Source organism: Paramisgurnus dabryanus, chromosome 23 (genome assembly GCF_030506205.2).
Source record: "Paramisgurnus dabryanus chromosome 23, PD_genome_1.1, whole genome shotgun sequence".
Lineage (NCBI taxonomy): Eukaryota > Metazoa > Chordata > Actinopteri > Cypriniformes > Cobitidae > Paramisgurnus > Paramisgurnus dabryanus.
Window position 1 is genome coordinate 17,028,620 of NC_133359.1, and position 25,991 is coordinate 17,054,610.

Below are 25,991 nucleotides of genomic sequence, written 5' to 3' on the forward strand. Positions count from 1 at the left end.
CCCGCAGAAGACCTTTATTAACCCCATGAAGCCATGTGGATTACTTCTGTGAAGGATGAATGCACTTTTTGGGGTTAAAAGTCAGTTATTCCCTGATTCCTGTTATAAAGCTTGGAAGAGCAAGGACATTTACTAAAATAACTCCAAATGTGTTCATCTGAAAAATGATGGACATGCATCTCGGATTTTCATATTTGGTTTGAGTATCGCTTTAAGTCACTACTGAGGTTAGGATGAAGAACAAATGAAAAAACAGTTTGAATAAAAGACATGCCAATGACCTAAATTTGCCAATGTTGCACTATTAAAACAAGCACTGAAGACCTGCCAGAAACATTACACATTGGCGAATATGTCAATCTCCAAACAGTGCAAAGTAAACATGGCATTATGGAAAAACCCAGTTAGACATCATGTGTCAAATGATAATGATAAACATACCAAGGCAGCGAATACAAATTTCTGATCTTTCTCTTGCAAGAACACGATCACGTCCCTCAGCAGCAAAGCCTGGACATCTGGAGAAGCATACAATTAAAAAATAAAAACGCTTGTAGGCATATACTGCCGTTGCAGTAGACAATTAGTGTCAAAAGATCACGTTTATCGCAAGTTCTCACCCTTGAGTCTGCCCGCTGCGTTCTTCAGCTGCAGCGGCCCGTCGTGAATCAGTTTCTGCCCACGTAACAGATCCTCTTTTGCAAACATCTGCCCACTCTTCATCCTCATAATGGATTTACTGTCCGTCCGACTGTACACTTCCTTTAACCTCTTTTTCTTCTCGTGATCGTTCACCTTGTTGTCCACTGCGGCGATCACCTCCTTCACCAGCTTGAGACCTTGGGTTACATCTGCGTGGTCCTCCTCTTCTGCCATGGAGTAAAAATTTATTAAATATCTACAATTTTATTATTTTAGGAAAGTAACTTTTTTACTGGAATACATGCATGTTTCTAGTTCAAGTACAGGTTCATTTCAGGTTACTGTCCTTATTATTTATATATTAGTACAAGCAGTGTGGGAAGAATCATGCTAAAGTTGAATTCTTAATGCTAAGGGTTTGATCGAACCGTAAAACCTCACCTTTCGTGTGTTGCAGTATCCTTTGTAGTAACACAGGGTACTTTGTGATTCGTTGTGTGACTAACAATATACACTCAGGAATGCCTAGCCTTCGGACAATAGGGCTGCTCATCTTTTTCTGTAAAACAGAAACAGATGTGAATCATGGGATCATTTCCATTTCTGTGTTCTTGAGAGGGAAACAAAAAGAGGAATGTTGAAAGAACGGTACTGCTTCAAAGTCAAAAGTAAACACTTCAGGCAACGGCAAACTTTTTTAGCATTTCTCAGCAGACACAAAACTGATGGTGGGAACAACTTTAAAAGATCCAAAAAGCCTACCCTGATGAAAGCTTGAAAACGCTTGTCTTTGGTGTGAAGCTCTTTGTAAAAGTTCACAGCTTCATTGTGCCTACTGCAAAACTTTCCATAGATCTTCTTCATTCTCTCAGCATTGGAACCCGAAAACTGGAAAGAAAGGATATGGCAAAATGTAACACTAATTTGAATAAATCATTCAAATCTGGAAGCATCCTGGTGAAGTTCTACCTGAGAGACCAGCACGTCTCCGATCTTTCGGATAACAAAGCGTCCCTCCTCTTGGCTCTCAGACGCCGCCTCTTTCTTCCTCTCGATCAAGTGAGTAAAGAATTGCGTGTGCAAGTCCAAAAGGTCTTCAAGCATGGGAAACATCTTCTCTACTGTCTGAACCTCCAGCTGAACTTCCCTCTGTAGGCCTTTACTGTAAACATCAGCCATGATCTTCAGGGTCCTGACGTGATGCATTTCTGTCTGAATGAGCTCTGAATAAAAAAACAATATATCTCTTAAATGGGACATATTATGAAAATCTGATTTTATTCATGTTTAAGTGCTACACTTTTTTTTAGTATTTTTGTCTTGTTTTCAGTAAAAATATGTAAAAATTCTTAAATTAAGATGCTTTTTCTTGATAAGCAAAACGACCCAAGAAAATAAATCTTACTAAATATACTTTTTAGACCAAAAATATCAAATTTAAGATGGTGCCAGGGGGGCCCCAGTTTTTTGACATTTTATAAAATACATTCATTTATCATGAATTCTGTGATGAATTAAACCTAAAAAAATAAAGGCTTTTCTTTGTGGGGGCCGCAAAGGAATGAACCGTACGCAAGGGGGGGCGCACGCGGAAAAGTTTGAGAACCACTGCCTTAAAGCATTCACACTTATTTTATATACTGTTAACAAGACATATTCTCTCCTGAATCATGTTAATTCAACTTAATGTGTTTTTAAATAGGCAAACCATGGAAGTGTTTGGTGGCTTCTAAATTCATCGTTGTTTGGATCCTAAAGAACGAATGGGGCTAGGCTAAATGCTAACACATGCACGATGCGGTGCACAAAGATTAAGTGCACACACTGAAAAAAGATAGGTATGTACTGTATTAATGTATCTAAGTTGAGACGAAAACATAATAAATATTGAAAAACGGTGGTGTTTTCATTTAATAATACAACATAATTATTTCACGGACCCCCTGGATAAGCATTGAGGACCACCAGGACCCCACCTGTCTTAGAAAATCAGACTCACCGTAAATGACATCTTGTCTCTTGATGGTGTCCTTCTTAAGATGCTTCAGATATTTCTTGTCCACCATGAAACTCCAAGAATCGGCCTCCAGGTCTTTCACATCAGCCTCAAATTCACCCATCAGCTGGTTATCCATCATCTCTGTACCTGTCACCAGAATGCAGCTGTTGATCTCAATCTTTCATGTGCATGCTAAAATAATTATCATTTAGATAATTCAATAACAATATTTTCTCTGAGTCTTACCCTCATCAGTAAGTGATTCTGTGGACTCTGTAACTTTACTGGTTTTGTGAAGAGAGTCGGTAGACTGCGACAGAAACCGTAGACTCTTCAGAGAAGCCTCTTCCATATGTCTGAATATTTAAACATATTCAATTTGACATTAATATACGCATTATGAAATACAATTGTGACCTAGCTAAAGGGATTTTACTGTTTACTACATTAAATCATTATACATAATGTAAAGAAAATTATGTGAAAATACAATCTTGATATATTTTATATTGACTGAGTAAGGTCATGTCAACGATTGAAATCAATATGAAATCACTTCTTTGATGCTCTTAACTCTTTCCCCGCCATTGACGAGTTATCACGTCAATTAAGAGATAACATTTGCAAAAAAAAAAAAAAACGTGATTGTGATGAATTTTGATGTTAATCTGCAATACCAACAATACTACAACTACCCAAGTTATGAAAAAACTCAAGCTACAATTTTATTTACCAATTTTAAACTCTGTTTATGTTTTGATTTTTTTTTAAAGAAAACCCCTTTTTTTAAAGTTTATAAGCAGAGAAAAAAATATAGATGGGATGAAAGTTAAATTTTTTTTGAAAGCATAGGGTCTGTTTTTTATTTGATATAGTTATAGTCTTTTTTTTAAGACAATTTTCCTCGAAGGCATTTTGTGAAACTTTTGTGAAAATCACAAAAAAATATGTCTTGGAACGAGTTAATCTCATAATTGGACTATGAGGCTTTAGTCTGGATTTTACAATTAAACAGGAGAAACAAAAATCACCTAAAAAAAAGTGTTATATTTTCAACAAGCGTCTACTGACCCTGCGATGTTGTTTATGGACATGCTCTTCGAAAGTGGGATGCTGTTGAAAGACATGATGCTGCTTGGGCTTTTCCGGGGTGGTGCGATAGGAGCGGGCATGTCATCAGGAATGGAAATGGCCGACCATGGACGTTCCCGGGCCGGGAGGGCTGGAAAATAAATATCGAATTGTGATTTTCAAATTCGATATTTCATCTTTTGTGAGAAATTAAGAAAATGCATAAGCTGTGAATTAATTTACTTTTATTTCTCAGGGGGACAGCAGGCGTTACGGCACCATCTGGAACGGACTGTTGCTGTTTTTGCTGCTGGTAGAAATATTTTGATATTTTCTTAGAAAAATACAACAGTTTGCACAAAAAACTAAATGTGACACTGTAAACTGTACTACTAATATAATTAAATGTTTTATATTTTAGCTTTTATTTAGGTAGACATGTAGGATGAAGGAGGAGTCTAACGCATGTTAGACCACAATAATGGGCATATTACATACAAAACCCCCGGTTTACCTTCATCTTCACCTTGGCACAAACAGGAAGGCTCTCTCGACAACCTTTGTGAACGTGTGCATTGCAACCTGAAAGCAAACAAATAAAAACGTACGCTGTCAGTAACGATTGAACTTCACCCATCAGTTTAGTGCAATATTAAACTTGTTAACACACAGCTGAGACTTTAGTAAATTGAACTGACATCTGGAAAGGACACAGGTTCGACACGCAGACTGAGCTTTTCCTGCATGACTCCACCTTTGCCCAAAGCCAAACAGCTGAGGTTTACCACCAGTTCATTACTCACACAACCTTTCTGAGTCAGACCAGTCCTGAACATTTAAAGATTCGTCACTTCATCATAAGTGTTTATTCTCAACCAGAGATTGAGGAAACGCAATGCAAATATCATTAACTGTTATGGAACTAGTAAGACAAGCAAACCAACAAAAAGTAAATGTGCTAATAACTAATATTAAGTGCCTATCTATTGTCTATCTAAAAATTCATTCTTCAAAAAATGCTATCATAAAAACAAAAAAAAAACAAGTACTATTATAGTATGTGTCAATTCAGCCCAAAAAATTATAATAATTTATCACAAAATGTTATAGTAAAAATAAGCAAGCAAACAATCAAACAAAAAGTCATTATTATGATGTGCCACCTTCATTTATTTCACATGAACCTTTCCCATTTAATAACATGTGACTATAAAAGCATATTGTGAAATGTCTATGTTATCAGTAAAGCTATTTTGAATGTATGACAGACACAAAAAGCTATTTTGAATGTATGACAGACACAAACACATACCTATTTTTTTAAATGAACAAACACGTTAAACAATATTTTAATCTTAATCGAAACGTACCTGCACAGACGAGACGCACTTTTCTACTTTTGTACTTTGCACCTTATGATCACCTGACTACCGAACACACCCAAAAAACTAAACCAACTTCAACAACAACAAACTGTGTATCTGCAAAGCTTTATTCAAGTGTTAGGAAAGCACAAATCTCCAATAGACCACCAACGCACCAACTCACTGGAGGGTCTATACAATGCAACTATTGTCGCTGTCTCTCGATTCATAACAAACACGATTCGGGTGTCATGTTTTGTTCAGCCAGCATCATACGCCCTGTATCGTAAGGCGTAATGGTATGAAGGGGGGGACGGCAACACCGACTGCCAGCAGCCCACATGTTCTGAGGCATAGAGATTAAGATCATGGGTACACAACTTTCCCCACTTACTCCTACAGTTACCACAGCATTACTCCAGCAAACACCACATACATTTCTGGGTACTATATTCAACTTGGAAATAATAGAGAGGGGGTAGAATGGATTTGACTAGACAACCTGATCTCACAGGAAAACTTACTGAAACATACAAATGAGATCGTACAAATTCATACAAATTAGCCATCTTGTAAAATAAATACGTATTGCCATGAGATTCTGTTTGATTACAGGTGGGTAGCACAACTAAAATCTTAAAGTTACCTTGATTTAAAAAGATAGTTCAGTACAATATCAAAATTAATTATTTTAGCTGATGTTTTGCGGCATGAACATAATTAGAGATGCACAGATATTGATTCGTCAACCAATACCGATAGCCGATTATTCAGGCTGATAGTGAGTACGTTTACATGCACAGAATAAGCGGATAACTATTAAAAATCTGCTTATTATAGAAAACTGTTTTCATGCGTTTACATGCAAATCAATAAACCGGCTATGCAGTCAACGGCTTTTACAAGGGACTTGGAGAATTATCAGTTTTCTCGCAGGCAGTGACGTCACCACCTATAGTACATAATAGTCGATCAAAAAGCCGACGGCATATCTGTCTTAAGCTGTACTGTTGTATCTTTTCTCGTGTCTGCAGAACCTGTAAATGTAACATGAGCTTCTATTTTAACAGTTTCTCTGCCAACTGCTTTAGTCCAGCAGAGACTTTTATGCATTACTTTGCACTTACTTCCGTGTGTGACGTTTATCTTTCATACGCGGAGACATGCGCACATGGACAAAACCGTGAGAAAGCCGGTTAACATGCCACGCGAAATCGGCGTAATGAGCAAAAAACTACCTGTGCCGATCAGTTTTTGCTTACGCCGTTTTTGGGCTTTCCCCAATTAAAGAAAACCGTTTTACGCGTTTACATGACCCCACGTGTTATCAGTTTATTAAGCATAATCGGCGTGTAAACGCACTCAATGTCCGATACAGATAGTTTGTTGGTTATATTATCTTGCATTAAAGGTGCAGTATGTAAATTTATGTTGTTATTACACCGCTGGTCCCCTTACATGGAAGTCGCCATTTTGCGCAGTAGCCCTAAACGGACTAAAGGGGGTCACACACCGGACGTGTTGTGGTGCGTCTAGGACAACTCGGAGGTATTGTACACCGGAAGCGCACATTAAATAGCGCAAGCTTAATCGGATAACGTCTACTTCGAAATACAAAATATACGTTAGTCACAATGTACAGCTGCCGACAGCCACTGCCAGGCAACGCCGGTGTGCATAAATTCATATAAAATTATGTTTTGTTTTTAGATTTGTGGTGCTGAGCTGCTCGTCCAGTGTGCGACCCCCTTAATTGCTCCCCAGAACAACTTTTAAAAAACCGTCAATGACAGATCCTGCACAGTAAAAGGCCCAATCCCATTTCTCTGTCTTACCCCTTCCCCCTTAGTTTTGCACGTTCACGTGAGAGTAAGGCCCAATTGGGATAGCCATTTCTCTCTCGTGAACATGCAAAACTAAAGGGCGATTTATAGTCGTGCGTAGGTCCTACGGCGTAGCAGCGACGGCGTAGGTTCCGCGTCGGTGTAGGTTCCGCGTCGGTTTTCATTTATACTTGTGCGTCGCCGTCCGCGTCGACGTGCAAAGACACGGGAAACCGCTGGTTGGCAGTAATCACGCGTGTAACCACAGTAGCAGCAGAAGTTGTCACAGAAGAAGAAGCTAAGCAATTTAACCCACAAACGAAGAAGAAATAGCAACTTGTTGTGTATAATTTGAGAAGACCAGCAATGATGGAAGTAAATAAACAGCGACTTATGTTTCAGTTTGAGTTAAATCACTCCTCAACTTGGCTCATCTTTGTTTTCACCGTCTCAAACGGAAATACCTATGACGCAGTTTTTTTACCTGACGGGAGGGGTTTTGGTGGACCAATCACAGCGCTTACGGTCCGCGTAGAGCCGACGCCCTGTTAGAAATTTTGTGAGGTGCGCGTCAGGCTACGCAGAGCTACGCACAGGCTACGGATAGCCTACGCCGTAGCTACGCCGTAGGACCTACGCACGACTATAAATCGCCCTTAAGGGATAGGGGTAAGACAGAGAAATGGGATTGGGCCTAAGTCAGCAGGTGATGCAATTGAAAGAGTCTGTTTAGTCACTTTAGATCTGCCAAATGTTCACATGTGAATTTAAACACAAAAGTAGTGTGCAAGACTTTTCTGAGATCTAATCAGACAGATAAAATCATGACTTGAGTCTCAGTGCCTGTCAGCACATCCTCTGTGTGTGTGTGAGAGAGAGAGAGACAGAGAAAGAGAGATTGTGTTATGGCTGCAGGAGTGTGCTAACAGGATGTTCGGGTGTGCAGCAGCTGTGCGGGTGAGGTGATGCAACTCTATGTAAGATCCGACTGGGCCCATATCCAGGATTATTAAAGCACTCCAACTTTCTTCTTTACACTCACGCTCAGACGCACATTTACCGAAACCTCCACCCATAAGCTTGCTGTCATAAACACTTGAGTTCTCCCACATAACACTTTCTCTCCATAGAAACATCAGTGCAGCACAATGGATCCTGGCTGTAAGTGCATTAGGCAACTGTTAACAGCTTAATAAAATAGATTTTCTATTTTAAGAGACTGTTGGCATTTTGTCCATGGTATAAACTTATGAAATTCATTTCCCCTTACAATGCAACCTTCTGCAAATAAAATACTTTCACAGCAGTAAATTTAACTCTGAAGCACATGGTTACACGGTGAATGAGCGCAAAAGAGGAAGCTCTAAAAAGACATCTGTTCATGTCAAAACAAAGGAAAAAGTATAGCAAAGTATAGACTACAGAGTAAAACAAAGCATAGAATAGTAGACTACAGAAGAAATGAGTATAGAGGATGATGTGAACATGAGTACAGAAAAGATATGGAGCATACAGAGTTACATTTGCATTTAAATGTATGCAGATGTACACATATCTCTTAAAAAAGAAACAGGAACAGTCAATAAAATACCTAGAAGAGCAGGACGATTATATAGATTAAATATATACGGAGAAGAACTTAGTATAGAGTGAATATAACAGAAGAAGTACAACCCCAAAACAGAAAAAGTTGGGACACTGTAGAAATTGTAAGTAAAAAAGGAATGGAATAATTTACAAATCTCATAAACTTATATTTTATTCACAGTAGAATATAGATAACATATCAAATGTTGAAAGTAAGATATTTTGAAATGTCATGCCAAATATTGGCTCATTTTGGATTTCATGAGAGCTACACATTCCAAAAAAAGTTGGGACAGGTAGCAATAAGAGGCCAGAAAATTTAAATGTACAAATAAGGAACAGTTGAAAGACCAATTTGCAACTTCTTAGGTCAATTGGCAATATGATTGGGTATAAAAAAGCCTCTCAGATTGGCAGTGTCTCTAAGAGGTCAAGATGGGCAGAGAATCACCAATTCCCCCAATGCTGCAGCGAAAAATAGTTTTCTGAGTTTCTAAGAGAAAAATTGCAATGAGATTGAAGTTATCATCATCTACAGTGCATAATACCATTCAAAGATTCAGAGAATCGGGAACAATCTCTGTGCGTAAGGGTCAGGACCGGAAAACCATACCGGATGCCTGTGATCTTCGGGCTCTTAGATGGCACTGCATCACATACAGGAATGCTACTGTAATGGAAATCACAACATGGGCTCTGGAATACTTCCAGAAAACATTGTCAGTGAACACAATCCACCGTGTCATTCGCTGTTGCCAGCTAAAACTCTGTAGGTCAAAAAAGAAGCCATATCTAAACATGATCCAGAAGCACAGGCGTTTTCCCTGGGCAAGGCTCATTTAAAATGGACTTTGGCAAAGTGGAAAACTGTTCTGTGGTCCAACGAATCCAAATTTGAAGTTCTTTTTGAAAAACTGGGATGCCATTTCATCCGGACTAAAGAGGACAATGACAACCCAAGTTGTTATTAGCGCTCTTTTCAGAAGCCTGCATCTCTGATGGTTTGGGGTTGCATGAGCGTGTGTGGCATGGTCAGCTTACACATCTGGAAAGGCACCATCAATGCTGAAAGGTTTATCCAAGTTCTAGATACATATGATCCCATTCAGACGTCGTCTCTTTCAGGGAAGACCTTGCATTTTCCAACATGACAATGCCAGACCACATACTGCATCAATTACAATGTCAAGACTGCATAGAAGAAGGATCTGAGTACTGAAATGGCCAGCCTGCAGTCCAGATCTTTCACCCAAAGAAAAGATTTGGTGCATCATAAAGCGAAAGATGCGACAAAGAAGACCTAAGACAGTTGAGCAACTAGAAGTCTGTATTAGACAAGAATAGGACAACATTCCTATTCCTAAACATTGGTCCTCCTCCAGCTGTTCCTTTATATGCACATTTAACTTTTCTGGCCTCTTATTGCTACCTGTCCCAACTTTTTTTGGAATGTGTAGCTCTCATGAAATCCAAAATGAGCCAATATTTGGCATGACATTTCAAAATATCTTACTTTCAACATTTGATATTTTATCTATATTCTACTGTGAATAAAATATAAGCTTATGAGATTTGTAAATTATTCCATTCCTTTTTTACTCACAATTTCTACAGTGTCCCAACTTTTTCTGTTTTGGGGTTGTATAAAGAGTAAAATAACAAGGATCATCTCTTACTGGTGCAGAGGAAGGCATCTTTAGTGTTGATAGATTTGTTGCATTGGTGGCAGGGGACTGTGGGTACAGTTGTGGAAGCAGTGAACAGATGCCCATGCGATGCTCTCCTCTCTTTGTCTCTGGCATCTCTCTCTCGCTCCTTGTTCTTCTCTTTGTCTTTCTCCTGCGAAACAGAAGATAAAAGCTGTGAATAAATCTCTCACATCTCTCTCTCTCTCGTGTGCAGACGTGTTATGCGATTTCAGTGTGAGATGCAGTAGCTGGCAGACAGCCAGAGTTGTGCGTTAGACTCTCAATTACAGTCTGGTCTCGGCCCAGATGTGAGATTAATAGCGATCGGGTCACATCCATCATAAAACTAACAGAGTCAGCAGAGCAGAGCTGCATCCATCAGGAGGAACTCATCAGCTTCAGCTCAATAAATCTTATCATTCAAATTCATATAACCAGACAAACATCTCCTCTGTTGTCTGTCTGTCCACACATTATGTTGAATAATATATTTGCTTAAGGATTATGATATTCGTCCATTTCTCTAATACATTAGATAAAAATTTGATATTGTTTGTATTTAGTTGTATTTATGTGCGTAATTTAAAGTAAAGAGTACATTTATTTTGATGTGTTTTTGTGCATTTTGCATGGTTCCAGTTGTTTTTTATTTCTTGTTTTACTAAAATTTTTCTTTTTTGGGGTATCTTTTGATCATGTGATACTTGATTCCTTATAAATAATGGTATTTCAGTGGTGTTACTTCTGATGAAGAGCCTGCATGCTCAAAACGTCACCTCTGTGCCATGCAATAGTTTTTAATAATAAACATTTTGATACTTGGTGTTGCCAGCTTGGCATTCTTATAGTATTACGTTCTTAATTGTCGAGTACCATACCAGTGATGCGCGGGTCAATGTATAAACAACCCGCACTCGACCGACTTTTTCAACTAACCCCCCGAAACTCGGACCGCTAAAAAAATACAAATAACCATTGTATCCGACCCGCTTCCTGGCCTGCATTTTTTAAAAGTAGTATTTATTTAAAATAGTTAATTGGCATCTTTATTTCAAACGACCCGACCGACCGCGACCCGAATATCATTAAAAATATTTTTGGATGACTCGTAACAGCAGGTAACTGTCAGGATCAACCTGCGCATGCCTGCACTACTAAGATTGATGTGCGTGCTTTTGCCTGCTTTTTACTGTCTGTCTGTCCACACTTTGTGTTAAAAACCTGCCTGTCTGTCCACACATTATGTTGAAGGACATGTCTGTCTGTCCACACATTATGTTGAATTTCCTGTCTATCCACACCTTGTGTTAAAAAAACTGTCTGTCTGTCCACACTTTGTGTTAAAACATGTCTGTCTGTCTGTCCACACATTGTGTTAAAAACCTGTCTGTCTGTCTGTCCGTCCACACATTATGTTGAATAACCTGTCTGTCTGTCCACACTTTGTGTTAAAAACATGTCTGTCTGTCTGTCTGTCCGTCCACACATTATGTTGAATAACCTGTCTGTCTTTCTGTCTGTCCACACTTTGTGTTAAAAACCTGTCTGTCTGTCCGTCCACACATTATGTTGAATAACCTGTCTGTCTGTCCACACTTTGTGTTAAAAACATGTCTGTCTGTCTGTCTGTCTGTCCGTCCACACATTATGTTGAATAACCTGTCTGTCTTTCTGTCTGTCCACACTTTGTGTTAAAAACCTGTCTGTCTGTCCGTCCACACATTATGTTGAATAACCTGTCTGTCTGTCCACACTTTGTGTTAAAAACATGTCTGTCTGTCTGTCTGTCTGTCTACACATTATGTTGAATAACCTGTCTGTCTTTCCATCTATCCACACATTGTGTTAAAACATGTCTGTCTGTCTGTCCACACCAGTGGCGGCGTTTCACGAAAACCTAGGCTATGGCAAAAATTCTTCGTACAAGAAGGCCATTCTCAAATAACTAATATATAAACCACATTATATGTGTACATACTCCACCAACCTGTACAAAATCATACTACGATTGCACGGATGTACACTTACTGACCACAAAACTGAAGCAATACAAATGAAAAACAAAAATAGAAATCATGGTTATTTAAAATGCTTTTCAAATATTGTCATTCTTAACTAAGTACAACTCCAGCAACAGATGATAAACTAAAACAAGATAATACCAAAAACATACTGTAACATCCTTTCACAAATCTTGTCATGACAACCGCCAATAAACACTTATAAACACACAATAAAGACTTTTAAATGATGTGATAGAGTACACGTAAATAAGTTAACCAACTAAGACTAAAACACTAAATAAAACTCTTAGTAAAGCAGGGCTAAATGCAAAAACAAGTCTTACCTATTTTGTCGTCGTGCAGTTTTTATTCCACAAGTGGCCATATTAAAAAATGTGCGCAAATAATTAATACAATTCACTTCGACTGCGCTACAATTTCCCAGTGGAAGAACATGTTTATTTATCCACAGAGAACCAATCATATCACTTATGGAATAATGTATGCAATGTGCATAGCGCGAGTGTGGGGGAGAACCATGAGTCTGTTTGAATGTTAAAACAAAAAAAGGATTTTACTTGCGCAAATAAAGATTATAACAGCTATGTCTGTCTGTCCACACATTGTGTTAAAAACCTGTCTATCTGTCTGTCTGTCCACACATTATGTTAAATAACATGTCTGTCTGTCCACACATTGTGTTAAAAACCTGTCTGTCTGCCCACACTTTGTGTTAAAAGCATGTCTGTCTGTCTGTCTGTCCACACATTATGTTGAATTACCTGTCTGTCTGTCCACACATTGTGTTAAAAACCTGTCTATCTGTCTGTCTATCTGTCTGTCCACACATTATGTTAAATAACATGTCTGTCTGTCCACATATTGTGTTAAAAACCTGTCTGTCTGTCCACACTTTGTGTTAAAAGCATGTCTGTCTGTCTGTCTGTCTGTCCACACATTATGTTGAATTACCTGTCTGTCTGTCCACACATTGTGTTAAAAACCTGTCTTTCTGTCTGTCTGTCCGTCCATCCACACTTATGTTGAATAACCTTTCTCTCTGTCCACACTTTGTGTTAAAGACATGTCTATCTGTCTATCTGTCTGTCTGTCTGTCCACACATTATGTTAAATAACAGGTCTGTCTGTCCACACATTGTGTTAAAAACCTGTCTGTCTGCCCACACTTTGTGTTAAAAGCATGTCTGTCTGTCTGTCTGTCTGTCCACACATAATGTTGAATTACCTGTCTGTCGGTCCACACATTGTGTTAAAAACCTGTCTATCTGTCTATCTGTCTGTCTGTCCACACATTATGTTAAATAACATGTCTGTCTGTCCAGACATTGTGTTAAAAACCTGTCTATCTGTCCACACTTTGTGTTAAAAGCATGTCTGTCTGTCTGTCTGTCCACACATTATGTTAAATAACATGTCTGTCTGTCCACACATTGTGTTAAAAACCTGTCTATCTGTCCACACATTGTGTTAAAAACCTGTCTATCTGTCCACACTTTGTGTTAAAAGCATGTCTGTCTGTCTGTCTGTCCACACATTATGTTAAATAACATGTCTGTCTGTCCACACATTGTGTTAAAAACCTGTCTATCTGTCCACACATTGTGTTAAAACCCTGTCTATCTGTCCACACTTTGTGTTAAAAGCATGTCTGTCTGTCTGTCTGTCCACACATTATGTTGAATTACCTGTCTGTCTGTCCACACATTGTGTTAAAAACCTGCCTTTCTGTCTGTCTGTCCGTCCATCCACACTTATGTTGAATAACCTTTCTCTCTGTCCACACTTTGTGTTAAAGACATGTCTATCTGTCTGTCCACACATCATGTTGAATAACCTGTCTGTCTTTTTGTTTGTCCACACTTATGTTGAATAACCTGTCTGTCTGTCCACACTTTGTGTTAAAGACATGTCTGTCTGTCTGTCCGCACATTATGTTGAATAACCTGTCTGTCTTTCTGTCTGTCCACACTTTGTGTTAAAGACATGTCTGTCTGTCTGTCCGCACATTATGTTGAATAACCTGTCTGTCTTTCTGTCTGTCCACACTTTGTGTTAAAAACCTTTCTCTCTGTCCACACTTTGTGTTAAAAGCATGTCTGTCTGTCTGTCCACACATTATGTTGAATAACCTGTCTGTCTTTCTGTCTGTCCACACATTGTGTTAAAAACCTTTCTCTCTGTCCACACTTTGTGTTAAAAGCATGTCTGTCTGTCCACACATTATGTTGAATAACCTGTCTGTCTGTCCACACATTGTGTTAAAAACCTGTCTATTTGTCCACACTTTGTGTAAAAAACCTGTCTGTCTGTCCACACATTGTGTTAAAAACCTGTCTATCTGTCCACACTTTTTTGTTAAAAACCTGTCTGTCTGTCCGTCTGTCCACACATTGTGTTAAAAACCTGTCTGTCTGTCCACACTTCGGTTAAAAGCATGTCTGTCTGTCCACACATTGTGTTAAAAACCTGTGTGTCTGTCAATCCATCATCCATCCATTGAGTTAAAAGACCTGTCTGTCAATCTATCCGCCCAGTGTGCTGAATGACCTGTCTGTCTGTCTACCAACTGTTTTGAATAATCTGTCAGTCAGATAATAATCTGTCCATCCATCCTTCCATCTATTTTAAAAGATCTGTCTATCTGTTTATTCACTTATTGTATTGAATAATCCATCTGTCTATCTTTACAATCTTTATGTAAAATATGTCTGTCTGTCCATCTATGTACCCAGCTGGTGTGTTAAATGACTTGTCTGCCATTATGTCAATTAATTTATCTGCCTATCTATCTATCAATTGTGTTGAATGACCTGTCTGTCTTTGTCTGTATATCCACTTATTGTGTTGACTGACCAGCTATTGTGTTAAATAATCGGTCTGTCTGTCTGTATGTATGTCTATCTATGTATCTATAACAGTACAGTGTAAGTGCGTGCAAGTAGGGGAGTTGGGCCAATCGCGCTTAGTTCGGTCCAGTTAGATATAATATGAGTGTGTCTGTCTGTCCACCCATTGTGTTAAATAATCTGTCTGTCTGTTAATCCATCTATTGTGTTGACCCGTCTGTCTGTCTATACAACCCTTATGTTAAATAATATGCCTGTCTTTCTCTCTATCCCACCTGGTTTGGTAAATTACCTGTCTGTCCATCTATCCATATCAAATAATTTGTCGGTCTATCTATCTATCTATCTATCTATCTATCTATCTATCTATCTATCTATCTATCTATCTATCTATCTATCTATCTATCTATCTATCTATCTATCTATCTATCTATCTATCTATCTATCATTTTGATTAACACGTCTTGTCTATCCGTCTGTCTATCCACCTATTGTGTTGGATGGCCGCCAGTCTGTCCATCCTTCCAGCCATTGGGTTAAATACCCTTTCTGTCCAGCCACTGTGTTGCAAGAGTTATCTGTTAATAAGTGTAATTTCTCTTTAATTTTGCTGAAACATTTCTCTGAAGCATCAACCACAGCCAAAATTAATAGATTGAAAAAATCCTGTCCGTTCCGCTCTTACACCAAGCAGCTATATATCCAGATTACAATGACAAGAAACAAATATTAGCCGGACTAAAATGATCTAAAGAGCCTTTACTTAATAACTATTATATATTACACAATGCACTGCACAAACGCTCATAAAAGACAACCAAGAATAATCGCAAGTACATAAGAGAATTATTAACAGAAACACAATTGTAAGGATACCGCAAATGCCACTAAAACAATACATTAATGCTTTAAAAATCAAACCCACAAAACATGTAAACCACAATAACATCATAATGAAATACTTTACAGTGGCATACTACAATATAAAGATAGCACCATAGTATCGTCATTTTACATTGATCCTGAAACCTACCTCAACCGGTCCCCCAACTTTTTTGATCTTCAGAGAGCGACCCTGTGGCAAAAACCTACGACACAACGTAGACATCCCAAACACGGACAGCCACGAATGCGGTCACTGGTCTGAAGGTACAGTAGATGCGCCCGTGTCTCTCTCTACATACAAACACAACTTTCCATGATGGCACGCAGCTAATACTCTTAAAGGATGTGACATACAGAGTTTGAAGAGTGCTGCAGCGTCTTTCTGTCTTTTCTCACTGTTGTGCTCGACTTAAAAAAACAGCGCACTTCCTTTTACCCCCCCCCCCCCCCTCTTCCTAGTACACAAACACACTTGAGTTGCATTGTGCAGTTTACTGTAAGCAAAGGTTTAATCTGAAGCTAAATCAATTTAGACACCTGTGGTCATCACGTGCCCCACAGCATCTACAACAAAAAAAAAAATTAAAAATTAAATACTCATAAATCACATATCACGGCTCTGCTAGACTAATATGAACATTCAAAGTGTCCTATCATCTATCACGTCATCTATTTTCATCTATCCGTTCTCTGAAAACATGCGGTCATGGATTTTAACAAGGGTTTATTTTCACAGAAACAGAGGAGCTTTAAAAGTGCAACTGTGTGTGACAGAGTATATTTAAACAGAAACGCAGCGACTGAGACCGCAGTTTGCCTTTGCATCCTGTTCAACTTCCCTACATTGAGCTCGAGTATGATGCACAAAGTTGCCTGTGCAAGAGCGAGCTCTGCGGCGGAAGAACAGATGATTCGAGCAACCTTAGATCATGCAAATGTTGCTAAGTGATCGAGGACATCATCATCTACGGGAACCGCAGGGAGAAAACCTCAAGGTTTGTATCAAAGGTTACCAGCTGCCAAACAAACGTACAAATAATGCAATGCTTCAGACGTACAAAGCATAATAAAGGAATTTATCGGTTTTAAAACCAAAAAAATCTCGGTTGAATCACAGTCGAAACAATACATTTTCATAAAAAGCATGATTTCTCCATTTGAACAGACACAAGTGCACAAAAATAAACTTTGAAAATGATCATTGCAACAGGTAAACAAAACTGGAGGCGAGTTTTACAAAAAGGTAGCATGATTGCACTAACAAAAAAAAGTTAGTAATTTTACATATTTTGTAAAATTGTAAAAGTAACTAGTCATCTAGTCCAGATAACAAGGAAAAACCGAAGGTCGCATGCATCTATAACTTTACAACTTTACTTTGTAAGTCTTTAATATTAGCATGCATTGTGGAGACACGTAATTGTTTTTACAGTTTTTATTATAAAAATCATATGATATAATTGCTTATTTCCTGTTTTATATCATTTCCTGTGTCTTTCTGCATTTCTGTTTTTTTTATGCGCTGAAATGTATTATGTAAAGCTGCTTTACGAATACTGAAGAGCGCTATAGAAGTGAATAATTGAATTGTTTTGTGACACACCAACCTTGCTTCTCTTGCTCATTTTGTTCTTGAGGTAACTGAAGGTCCTGCTGACTTTGGTTCCTCCACCTTTGCCTTCACTGTCACTTCGTAAGGGACCAGGATCCTCCTCAGAAATACTGCAGATGAGAAAATGAAACGACAAAGGGGAAGAAACTGATTAGAAATGGATTTAAAATATGAACTTTCTTCCTCTGTTCTAATATGGGCGTGTTGGTTCACGAACACGATGGCAGCATACAAAAAATACAAAACACAGATATTTGATAAAATATATATTTCATAATGTGTTTGCCTCTTTCAAAAAAAAAAAGAGACATTCAATGCTATCTTATAATCTGACTGAAATGAGTCTTCAAATATTTTTTGAACAACTTTACATCAGAAACATGCTTAGGGCCTTAAAGAGCACCTATTTTAATGCTAAAAACAATGTTATTTTGTGTATTTGGCATAATACAATCTGTTTGGGTGGTTTATGGTTCAAAACACATTATTTTCCACATACCGTACATTTTTGTAGCTCTAGATTTCAATCTCTTCCTGAAACGCACACGATTTGAAAAGCTCTGTGTCCCTGATTGGCCAGCTAATCTTTACATTGTGATTGGCCTGAATATCTCTGACGTCAGTCGGAAATGTGCCGCTCCTTTCCATGTTTGAACGATTCGGTCACAATGCAATGCTGACAGGAGTTAACTTACAGGCTGTGAGTCCAAAGCGGGAGGAATTATGATAATGGCGGTCACCTAAAGAGCACCTATTGTCTGATTCATGATTTGACATTTCCTTTGGTGTGTAAGTGTGTATTAGTACATGTTAATAATATGCAATAGGTACAAACCCCAAAGTAAACAATAATGCGGTTATCATCTCCAACGTAAAACTCTTTTCTTGGACTACAACAAACATGCGGATTGTACGCAAGAGTTAACTTCCTAGGATTGGTGAGGTAGTAAAGACCGACATTATCATAACTCCTCCCGCATATCGAGTTAACTCCTGTTAGCATTGCATTGTGTGTGAATCTTTTAAACATGGTAAGGAGCGTCACATTTCCAGCTGACGTCAGAGGTATTCAGGCCACAACGTACAGATAAGCTGACCAATAAGGGACACAGAGCTTTTCGACCGGTGAGCTTTGTACAAAATCAAAGCGTTTGGGGAAAGCAGAGATATCTGGAGCTACAAAAACGTACAATAATGTGTTTTTGAACCATAAACCATGCAAACACATTATAACAAATACACAAAATAATTTTGTTTTTAGCAACGAAATAGGTGCACTTTAAATTGATGTCTATGGAGTGAGCTCATTAGCAGTCGGAACAAAGCCGTTGTTTCATCCAGTTAGCATACGTCGAAAAAATGAAATGTTAGATGTCATACCTGTACTCTAATGATCCTGATGTACCCGTGAATGAGGCCAATCCTGAAAAAAAAAGATACAAATTATTAAAACCAACAGTGCAGTGGCGATGTAAACACCTCTGAGTGAGAGTAACAACTATAAGATCTGCAACAGACATTAAGCCGGCTACACACTGTACGATTTTTTGTCTTTCGATTGTTGCTTGTTAGACTGTTTCATCACTGTTTTGTATGTAGCACTAAAGAATATACACATCCTCGACACTGAACAACTAAATTAATCACAAGAAAAAAATGATTATGTATACAGTGAACCTGTCACGCTGAAAGCCGAAGTATGGTTCATTTTGGCGCGTACGCTAGGGTCCACATACAGTACGCATGGCACAATTTGCGTCATCCGAAGTGTGCGCGCGTATTGTACACGCACCGTTAGATTCTTGGGTTGTGCATGCGCGCACAGAAGTATGTAGGTAGGCCACGGGAGGTATTGCAAATTGTCGCAATGCACATGCGTCGAACGGTAGTATGTGTATGAGTTCAACAAACTATGCTTTGCAAGGCTCGTTCGACTGTGCGTGTACGCTTCCATATGCAAAAAAAGAGACTATACCAGGGGTAGGCAATGTCGATCCTGGAGTGCCAATGGATTCAGCTCTAATCAAGGCCACCTGAACTAATCAAGGTCTAAAGAGTCACCTGAAAACTACAGTTAGGCAAGGTTTTATCAGGGTTGCAGCTATAATCTGCAGGACATCGGCACCCCAGGAACGACTATATCCAGGGTTAAATGTTAGAATACAGTCCTATAGTCTATTTTGGATTACAGAAAGCTGTTATGATCACAAAATTGTGACCAAAATCGTACAGCATGCATCAGTAGTTTTGTAATTGTACAAAAGAAAAATGACACAACACTCTAAAAAAACAAACGGTGCTATATAGCACCAAAACTGTTGATTTGAATCGTAACCATAGAAGAACTGTTTTTAGTGCCATATAGCACCGGTGAAGAACCGGTGAAGCACCTGTGTAGAACCATATAGGGGCCATATAGCACCACATTTGGTTCTACATAGCACTATATGGTTCTACACAGGTGCTTCACCGGTGCTATATGGCACTAAAAACGGTTCTTCTATGATTACGAGCAAAGAACCACTTTTGGTGCTATATAGCACAGTTTGTTTTTAGAGTGAAGTTTAATAGCGTGAAATGTAACTGTGTTCTGTCCTGCAGAGAACAAAGGGAGGAAATACTTAAAAATGGCACATTGAAAACATTGAATTGTACGAAATTCACAAGGCTTGAGGTTTAGACATTGATCTGCAACAACAAAAGCTTCAGGGAAAGATTGAGTGATAATGTATAGGCAGGCTGATGAATCCATTAAATGTATAACCTTTGGGATGCACAACAGTTGCCATCCTAAAATGGTAGCCAGATTATTATTATTTTTTTTGTACACGATCTAGGAATATTTTAAAAGGAACTCGATCCTGTTAAGCAGCTGCCTGAGGTCTAAAAACAGTCCTATTATAAAAAAGTGTTTATATGGATCTGATGAATGTGAAAGAGATTGAGCCAATGGAAAAAACAAAACAGACGTGGCCGACTAGAGAGACCTACTTACTATCCATGGTGCAATAATTCAATGTGTTTCTTTAGCGAAACTATGTGTTAACTGAAAAACATTAATTTGTCTTATAGTCATAGTGCTAGTCATATTGGAAAATAACATCTTAAAATTACATCAGGTCGCATAACAAGACAGTATTTGAACTGAAAAATACAACAAAGCGAAGAAATGCGAGATCGTCCCTTGTTGCACTGTTGAAAAATTGTGCTTGCATTGCATTGCCGTGTTCTGATGCATTTACAATCGCAAGCTAAACATGTTTAAGCTAATGTTTGAGACTTACAAAAACAAGTGACCACACAAGTAAATATGGAATGCAATGATGCAAATGCATCAGCCTGAAATCATGCAAGTCGTCATACAAGTTATTTTTACTATGCATCTTTCATTAATATCCCATATAATGCAATAAACATTTATCACTCAACAACACAAAGGAGAGAAGAATTATGGGATAGGTTTTTAATAAATAAACCGTTTCTTTGACTGGGCTTATCAATAACTTAGTGACACAAGGGAGGTAGGGTACACAATTCGTATTAAGCAGGTGTTGAACAGGATCCACGCCAGGCATTGCGTGATACTCTTTTACTTACTGACTGTATCATCATCATCACTGGATGAAGAGCCAAGAGAAAAGACAGATTTAGATTTGGGAAGCAAAGGCGAGATGCTGAGGGAGAAGGAGATTCGTCGCTTAGGTCGTGGTCGTCCAGTCGCTGTCGGGTTCCGTTATGACATGGGCAAAAAAGATCAAAGCAGGCGTTATAATAAAATAGGGTGCCAAAAAAATGCACACCTTTAGTACACCCATAGCAAATGTCCACTCCCTTAAAGTGTCACCAGAGTGAGGTGGAAAAGAAAATCATGGGACTTCCACATCGGATGAGTTGAAAAACAACACCAGTAATCCCAGTCGAGAAAGGAATACAAAATATAATGACCGATTGTGATCCCAGTATGGCTGATTGTGTTAGATATGGCGCTAACAGGAAGTGAGTGGTCAATGTGTGACCAATGTTTGATTCCTCAAATAACCTTAGATAGAGAAGAAATAGACCAACAGAGAAAAAAATGGTCTGATGGTCTGCAACAAATCTAGGGGTTAATTTCAAGCTAAGCTTATAAACTCATTCCTTTGTGTTACTGAACCCAAAGCAATGTTGCAGAGCTCAGAGTGGGACAATGAATTACAGACTAGCAAACAAGACGAGTTAAACTTACCGTCCAAGTCTTTATGACTGATGGCCAACATAGAGACGGATTTGGTGAGAATCGGATTTGCAGGAGGGACATTTCTCCGTCCAGCCTGGATGGACTTCTGAAAGAAATGAATGTGATTTATTAAATGATCAACAGTGCCAATTTAACCAGCTTGAGTTCAACCAATGTCACCGGTGTGTTGTGCAAAATACAGTGTTGTACAAAAGTCTTAGGCCACCAGCAGCTTTGATGTTTTAGCAAAACCTTTAATGACCATCCACATTAATGTTATTCAAATACAAAAATAAAATAAAGAGAATATAGCTCATATAGTGGACTGTCAAAAATAAAGGTACAAAAGCTGGTCACTGGGCAGGACCCTTTAAAAAAGGTCCCAATATGTACCATTAAGGTACAAAATATGTATCTTTGAACTACCAATATGTACCTTTTAAAGTGCTAATATGCACTCTTTGGGTTCAAATGTGCACCTTTTTGAAAGAGTACTGTCCAAGTGACAACATTTGTACCTTTATTTCTGAGAGTTTGCAAGTGTCTTCTGGGTCGAGATTGACCCAAAACGGTGTGGGAACACAACTTGAATGAAATTAAAAAAAGGTGAGATAACAGTACCTTAACCCTCCATGAAAGATGGTTGGGAGGTTGACGAGAAAAAGTGGCCATGTATCACGTGACATACGGTAACATTTTTAGCTATTTTCTAGATTCAGTAGCCTGATGGTAAATCGATGAGCAATTTGAAAAGCTCAGATGTATCAACACAGAGATTAAGTAGGTCAGGTGTTATTTAAGGATGTCGAAAACAACCATACATATCTAAAGCGGATATTGGGCTGAGCCAGAGCACACATCATAAGGCTTGGTTGCTAGCATCCATGACAAATAATTTACACACAGCGGGGACATTTTTTGGAACAGTAGCACCCCCAGAAACAGGTGGACAACAAGGGGCAACCCTTTGGTCTCTATTGTGGAGCCAACATGGAAGAGACGGCAATTCATTGACTGGCTCCAGAAGGGAGTCAATCCCATAGACCCCCCCATGTTGAAATGCCCAACTTTACAGCCAGGGGCGGCGTTTGCGTTTGCCGTTGCCATAACCTTATGCATTTAGCCCCATTTTACTAAGAGTTTTATTTAGTGTTTTAGTCTTGGTTGGTTAACAAAGTCTTTGTGTGTTTATTTGCAGTTGTCATGACAAGATTTGTGAAAGGAGGTCACAGTTTTGTTTTGACATTATCTTGTTTTAGTTTATCTGTTGCTGGAGTTGCACTTAGTTAAGAATTACATTTGAAAAGCATTATTAAACAACCATGATTTCTATTTTTGTTTTTCATTTGTTTGTTTCCGTATTGTTGTCAGTAAGTGTACATCCGTGCAATCTTAGTATGATTTTGTATAGGATGGTGGATTATGCACACACATAATGTGGTTTCATAGATTCGTCATTTGAGAATGGCCTTCTTGTACGATGACATTTTGGTGAAACACTACCACTGTTTACTCTAGAAATAAATATATTGACACCCTTGTACAAAAAGTGTTTTTGGTCTATATAGCTAATTTTGCCCTTCATGACAACCGTGAGGGTGGTGAATTCGTTGTAACTCATCAATTTAAATTATATTAACCCTTAAAGTTTTGCATAATTAAGGACGTGACCACTTGAGTGAAATGTGAACTGCCGCTGCGGTCACTACCTTCGAAATAGACAGGTGTGGTTTCAGCAACCAAGCACCTCAGCTCCACCCACGTCCCGTCTTTTTGCCAATTTCTGGTTATCCGCGAGTGAAGCGCGGTGACGCACTGACATGATGGCCACAACAGGCTCCGCAAACTATTGGGTTTAAAAAAGCTCTTCATAAACCTATAGGTGACGTCAAGAACACTACGTCCATATTTTTACAGTCTATGTTAGATACAGTACACAAAATAAAATAAAAAATTCTAAACAATTTTCAAAACAAAATGGCTACCGGAAAAACTCAGTATTTAGTGTGACCTCTCTTGGCACAAAGTACATCTTCAACTTGAAATCATTCGATTAGAATTAGAATGAGGCTTTCTTTTATTTAGGTTTAATGCTGCGTTCACACCAACCGCGGTAGAGGCGGCAAGCGCGAGTGATTACAATGTTAAGTCAATGTGAAGACGCGTTGATGTGCATCTGGAGGTCCCGCATCGTGGATGTGTATGCGTTTCCGCCTCATTCATGCTTGAATTGAGTGTATGGCGCGGTATGCATGAATGGTGCTTTTTGTGCATTTTGCGTATGATGCGAATTTACGTCAGACGCCCTAGTTGAAAAATTTTAACTTTGGCAGATTTTCGCGCCACGTTAACCAATCAAGAGCCTGCTTTCTGCTGTTGCTGCGCGTCAAATGCTTGCTTTTTCCGAGCGTCTACTTCGCTCTAGACACGTGAATGCATTCAAACTGTTCAAGCGGCAAACTATAGGCGCGATAGACGCGATTTTGACACCTGAAACGCGGTTGGTGTAAATGCAGCATAAGAGATCCTGTAATTCCTGTTATTGCTCAAATGTAAGGGGCACTCACACTAAAATTTTTAATATTTTTTGTGGTGGAATGGTCGCTTTTGCACAGTACTGTATACAGCGCCATATGGCTTCATAAAAAGTGGTTTACCTGACTGCTCAAACTGTTATAGTCCTTGTCTTCTTGCTCTTCTTCAGTAAGAGACACAAGTGAGCCCCTCTCCTCCCTGTCCAGTTTTGACGGACAGTTCGGTTCCTGGACCGCATCGTCCACTCGCTGAATTGCACTTTCCCTTCCTTCCTTTTCAGCTGTGAGACCCTCCAAGCTGTAACTGCCAAAAAGTATTACATTGTGATTATATTTGCATTAAACTGTGATAAGATAAAATTCAGATAAAAACATCAATATGCACATATTAAAATAAAGTTAAAAACTGAAAAACTTCAGTTCATTCACTGTTACATGCATTTAAGCCACCGCTAGACAAACACTTGTAGAGTCATAAACACCCACAGACTGAGATGCTTACACTAAAAGCATGAGTCTGTTAGCAAATGATGACAGTAAAAGTGATCAAACTTGTCCAGATAACCGAGACGAATCATAACCAACTGATTCATGGCCATTTCTTGACTTTCTTCAAAGGAAACAATTCAACCACTGAATGATCACTACTGGTTAGCGATCGTTAGACATGATTAACAATTTTAAAAAAAAGGTGACCGTGGTCGCAAAGCAACTTGGACACTCATGCAGTTGTGAATGAAAATGCATTAATGAAATATTGTTATTTAATAAATAATGAATTTCCAAGGCATTCGAATGGTGTAGAAAAAGTTTAAAGCTTTAATTCATCACAGCTTAGTTTTATAAATACAGGTGACAAGTACACCTACGCGTTGCGGCTTACAAGCCTTCGTCAGAGTGTGACCAATTGTCATTTATTTTAGATTAAGACAGCAAATGCACATTTTTAAGCAAATCCTGTTCAAAAATTAAATTGGGAATATAATGTTTCAAATTAAGAAAAAAATTGCATATGCTTTTAACACAAAGTGATGGAAAAAAGTCATACAATAATGTGACCTCTGTGGTCTACATCTTCATTTAAATATCTTGTTAAATAATATAATAAAACTCCAACAGCTGACGTGTAACATGTACACATTTCATGTACTGCAACTACATGGCGAAACATTTTTCAAATCTAAAACTAAAGACGTATCTAGAGACAAGCATGACAAAGAAATACATCAATAATCTCACCTCTCATCAGGTTCTGAGATCCAGATCAAAATATTAGTCATTGTTAACTAGTCTACATCAAAAATGTGGTACTGTATTTAATTTAGTCGGCATGGTCTACATTTAATTGTCTAATTGTATGCATGAGTGCTCGATGTTGTTCGCTCTTAGACAATGAAGTCTAACGGAAGTGTATGGTTTAGAGCCATCACTTCACTGGACAAACATCTAAGACCACAAACACACAGACAGGAAGTAGAGTCACACACACACACACAGCGACATGCAAATGTAGACTGACGCTTTTCATAATACGCAGTATGTGTTCACATGATGCAATTCTTGCCATGTCATTTCACAAGAAGAAGAACTTACATTTAAACTTCCTATTTGCTATTTTTTTTACCTTCTGCCGTTTATTTCGTCGCCCTCTGAATGCAGGACGACCGACGGACACCAGCTCATGCTTCATGGTGAGCGGA

The 25,991-nt window shown here is 38.6% G+C and overlaps 1 protein-coding gene across 8 annotated transcripts in view; it reads right to left on the reverse strand.

Annotated features, from left to right (window-relative positions):
- akap13 (A-kinase anchoring protein 13) overlaps window positions 1-25,991 on the reverse strand; it is a 140,113-nt gene that overhangs the window by 16,510 nt on the left and 97,612 nt on the right. For 2 of the 8 annotated variants that reach the window (XM_065291572.2, XM_065291576.2), the window contains exons 13-29: window positions 25,916-25,975; window positions 24,415-24,595; window positions 21,767-21,863; window positions 21,139-21,261; window positions 18,922-18,964; window positions 17,537-17,651; window positions 10,163-10,325; window positions 4,227-4,294; window positions 3,956-4,022; window positions 3,713-3,863; window positions 2,888-2,997; window positions 2,642-2,788; window positions 1,612-1,865; window positions 1,405-1,530; window positions 1,084-1,201; window positions 621-869; window positions 442-518 (exon numbers count right to left, since the gene is read on the reverse strand). In XM_065291572.2, the coding sequence (XP_065147644.1) occupies window positions 442-518; window positions 621-869; window positions 1,084-1,201; window positions 1,405-1,530; window positions 1,612-1,865; window positions 2,642-2,788; window positions 2,888-2,997; window positions 3,713-3,863; window positions 3,956-4,022; window positions 4,227-4,294; window positions 10,163-10,325; window positions 17,537-17,651; window positions 18,922-18,964; window positions 21,139-21,261; window positions 21,767-21,863; window positions 24,415-24,595; window positions 25,916-25,975 (2,149 nt within the window). The remainder of the gene's footprint in view (window positions 1-441; window positions 519-620; window positions 870-1,083; window positions 1,202-1,404; window positions 1,531-1,611; window positions 1,866-2,641; window positions 2,789-2,887; window positions 2,998-3,712; window positions 3,864-3,955; window positions 4,023-4,226; window positions 4,295-10,162; window positions 10,326-17,536; window positions 17,652-18,921; window positions 18,965-21,138; window positions 21,262-21,766; window positions 21,864-24,414; window positions 24,596-25,915; window positions 25,976-25,991) is intronic. The other 6 variants (XM_073813285.1, XM_073813284.1, XM_065291573.2 and 3 more) reach the window with 6 other exon arrangements.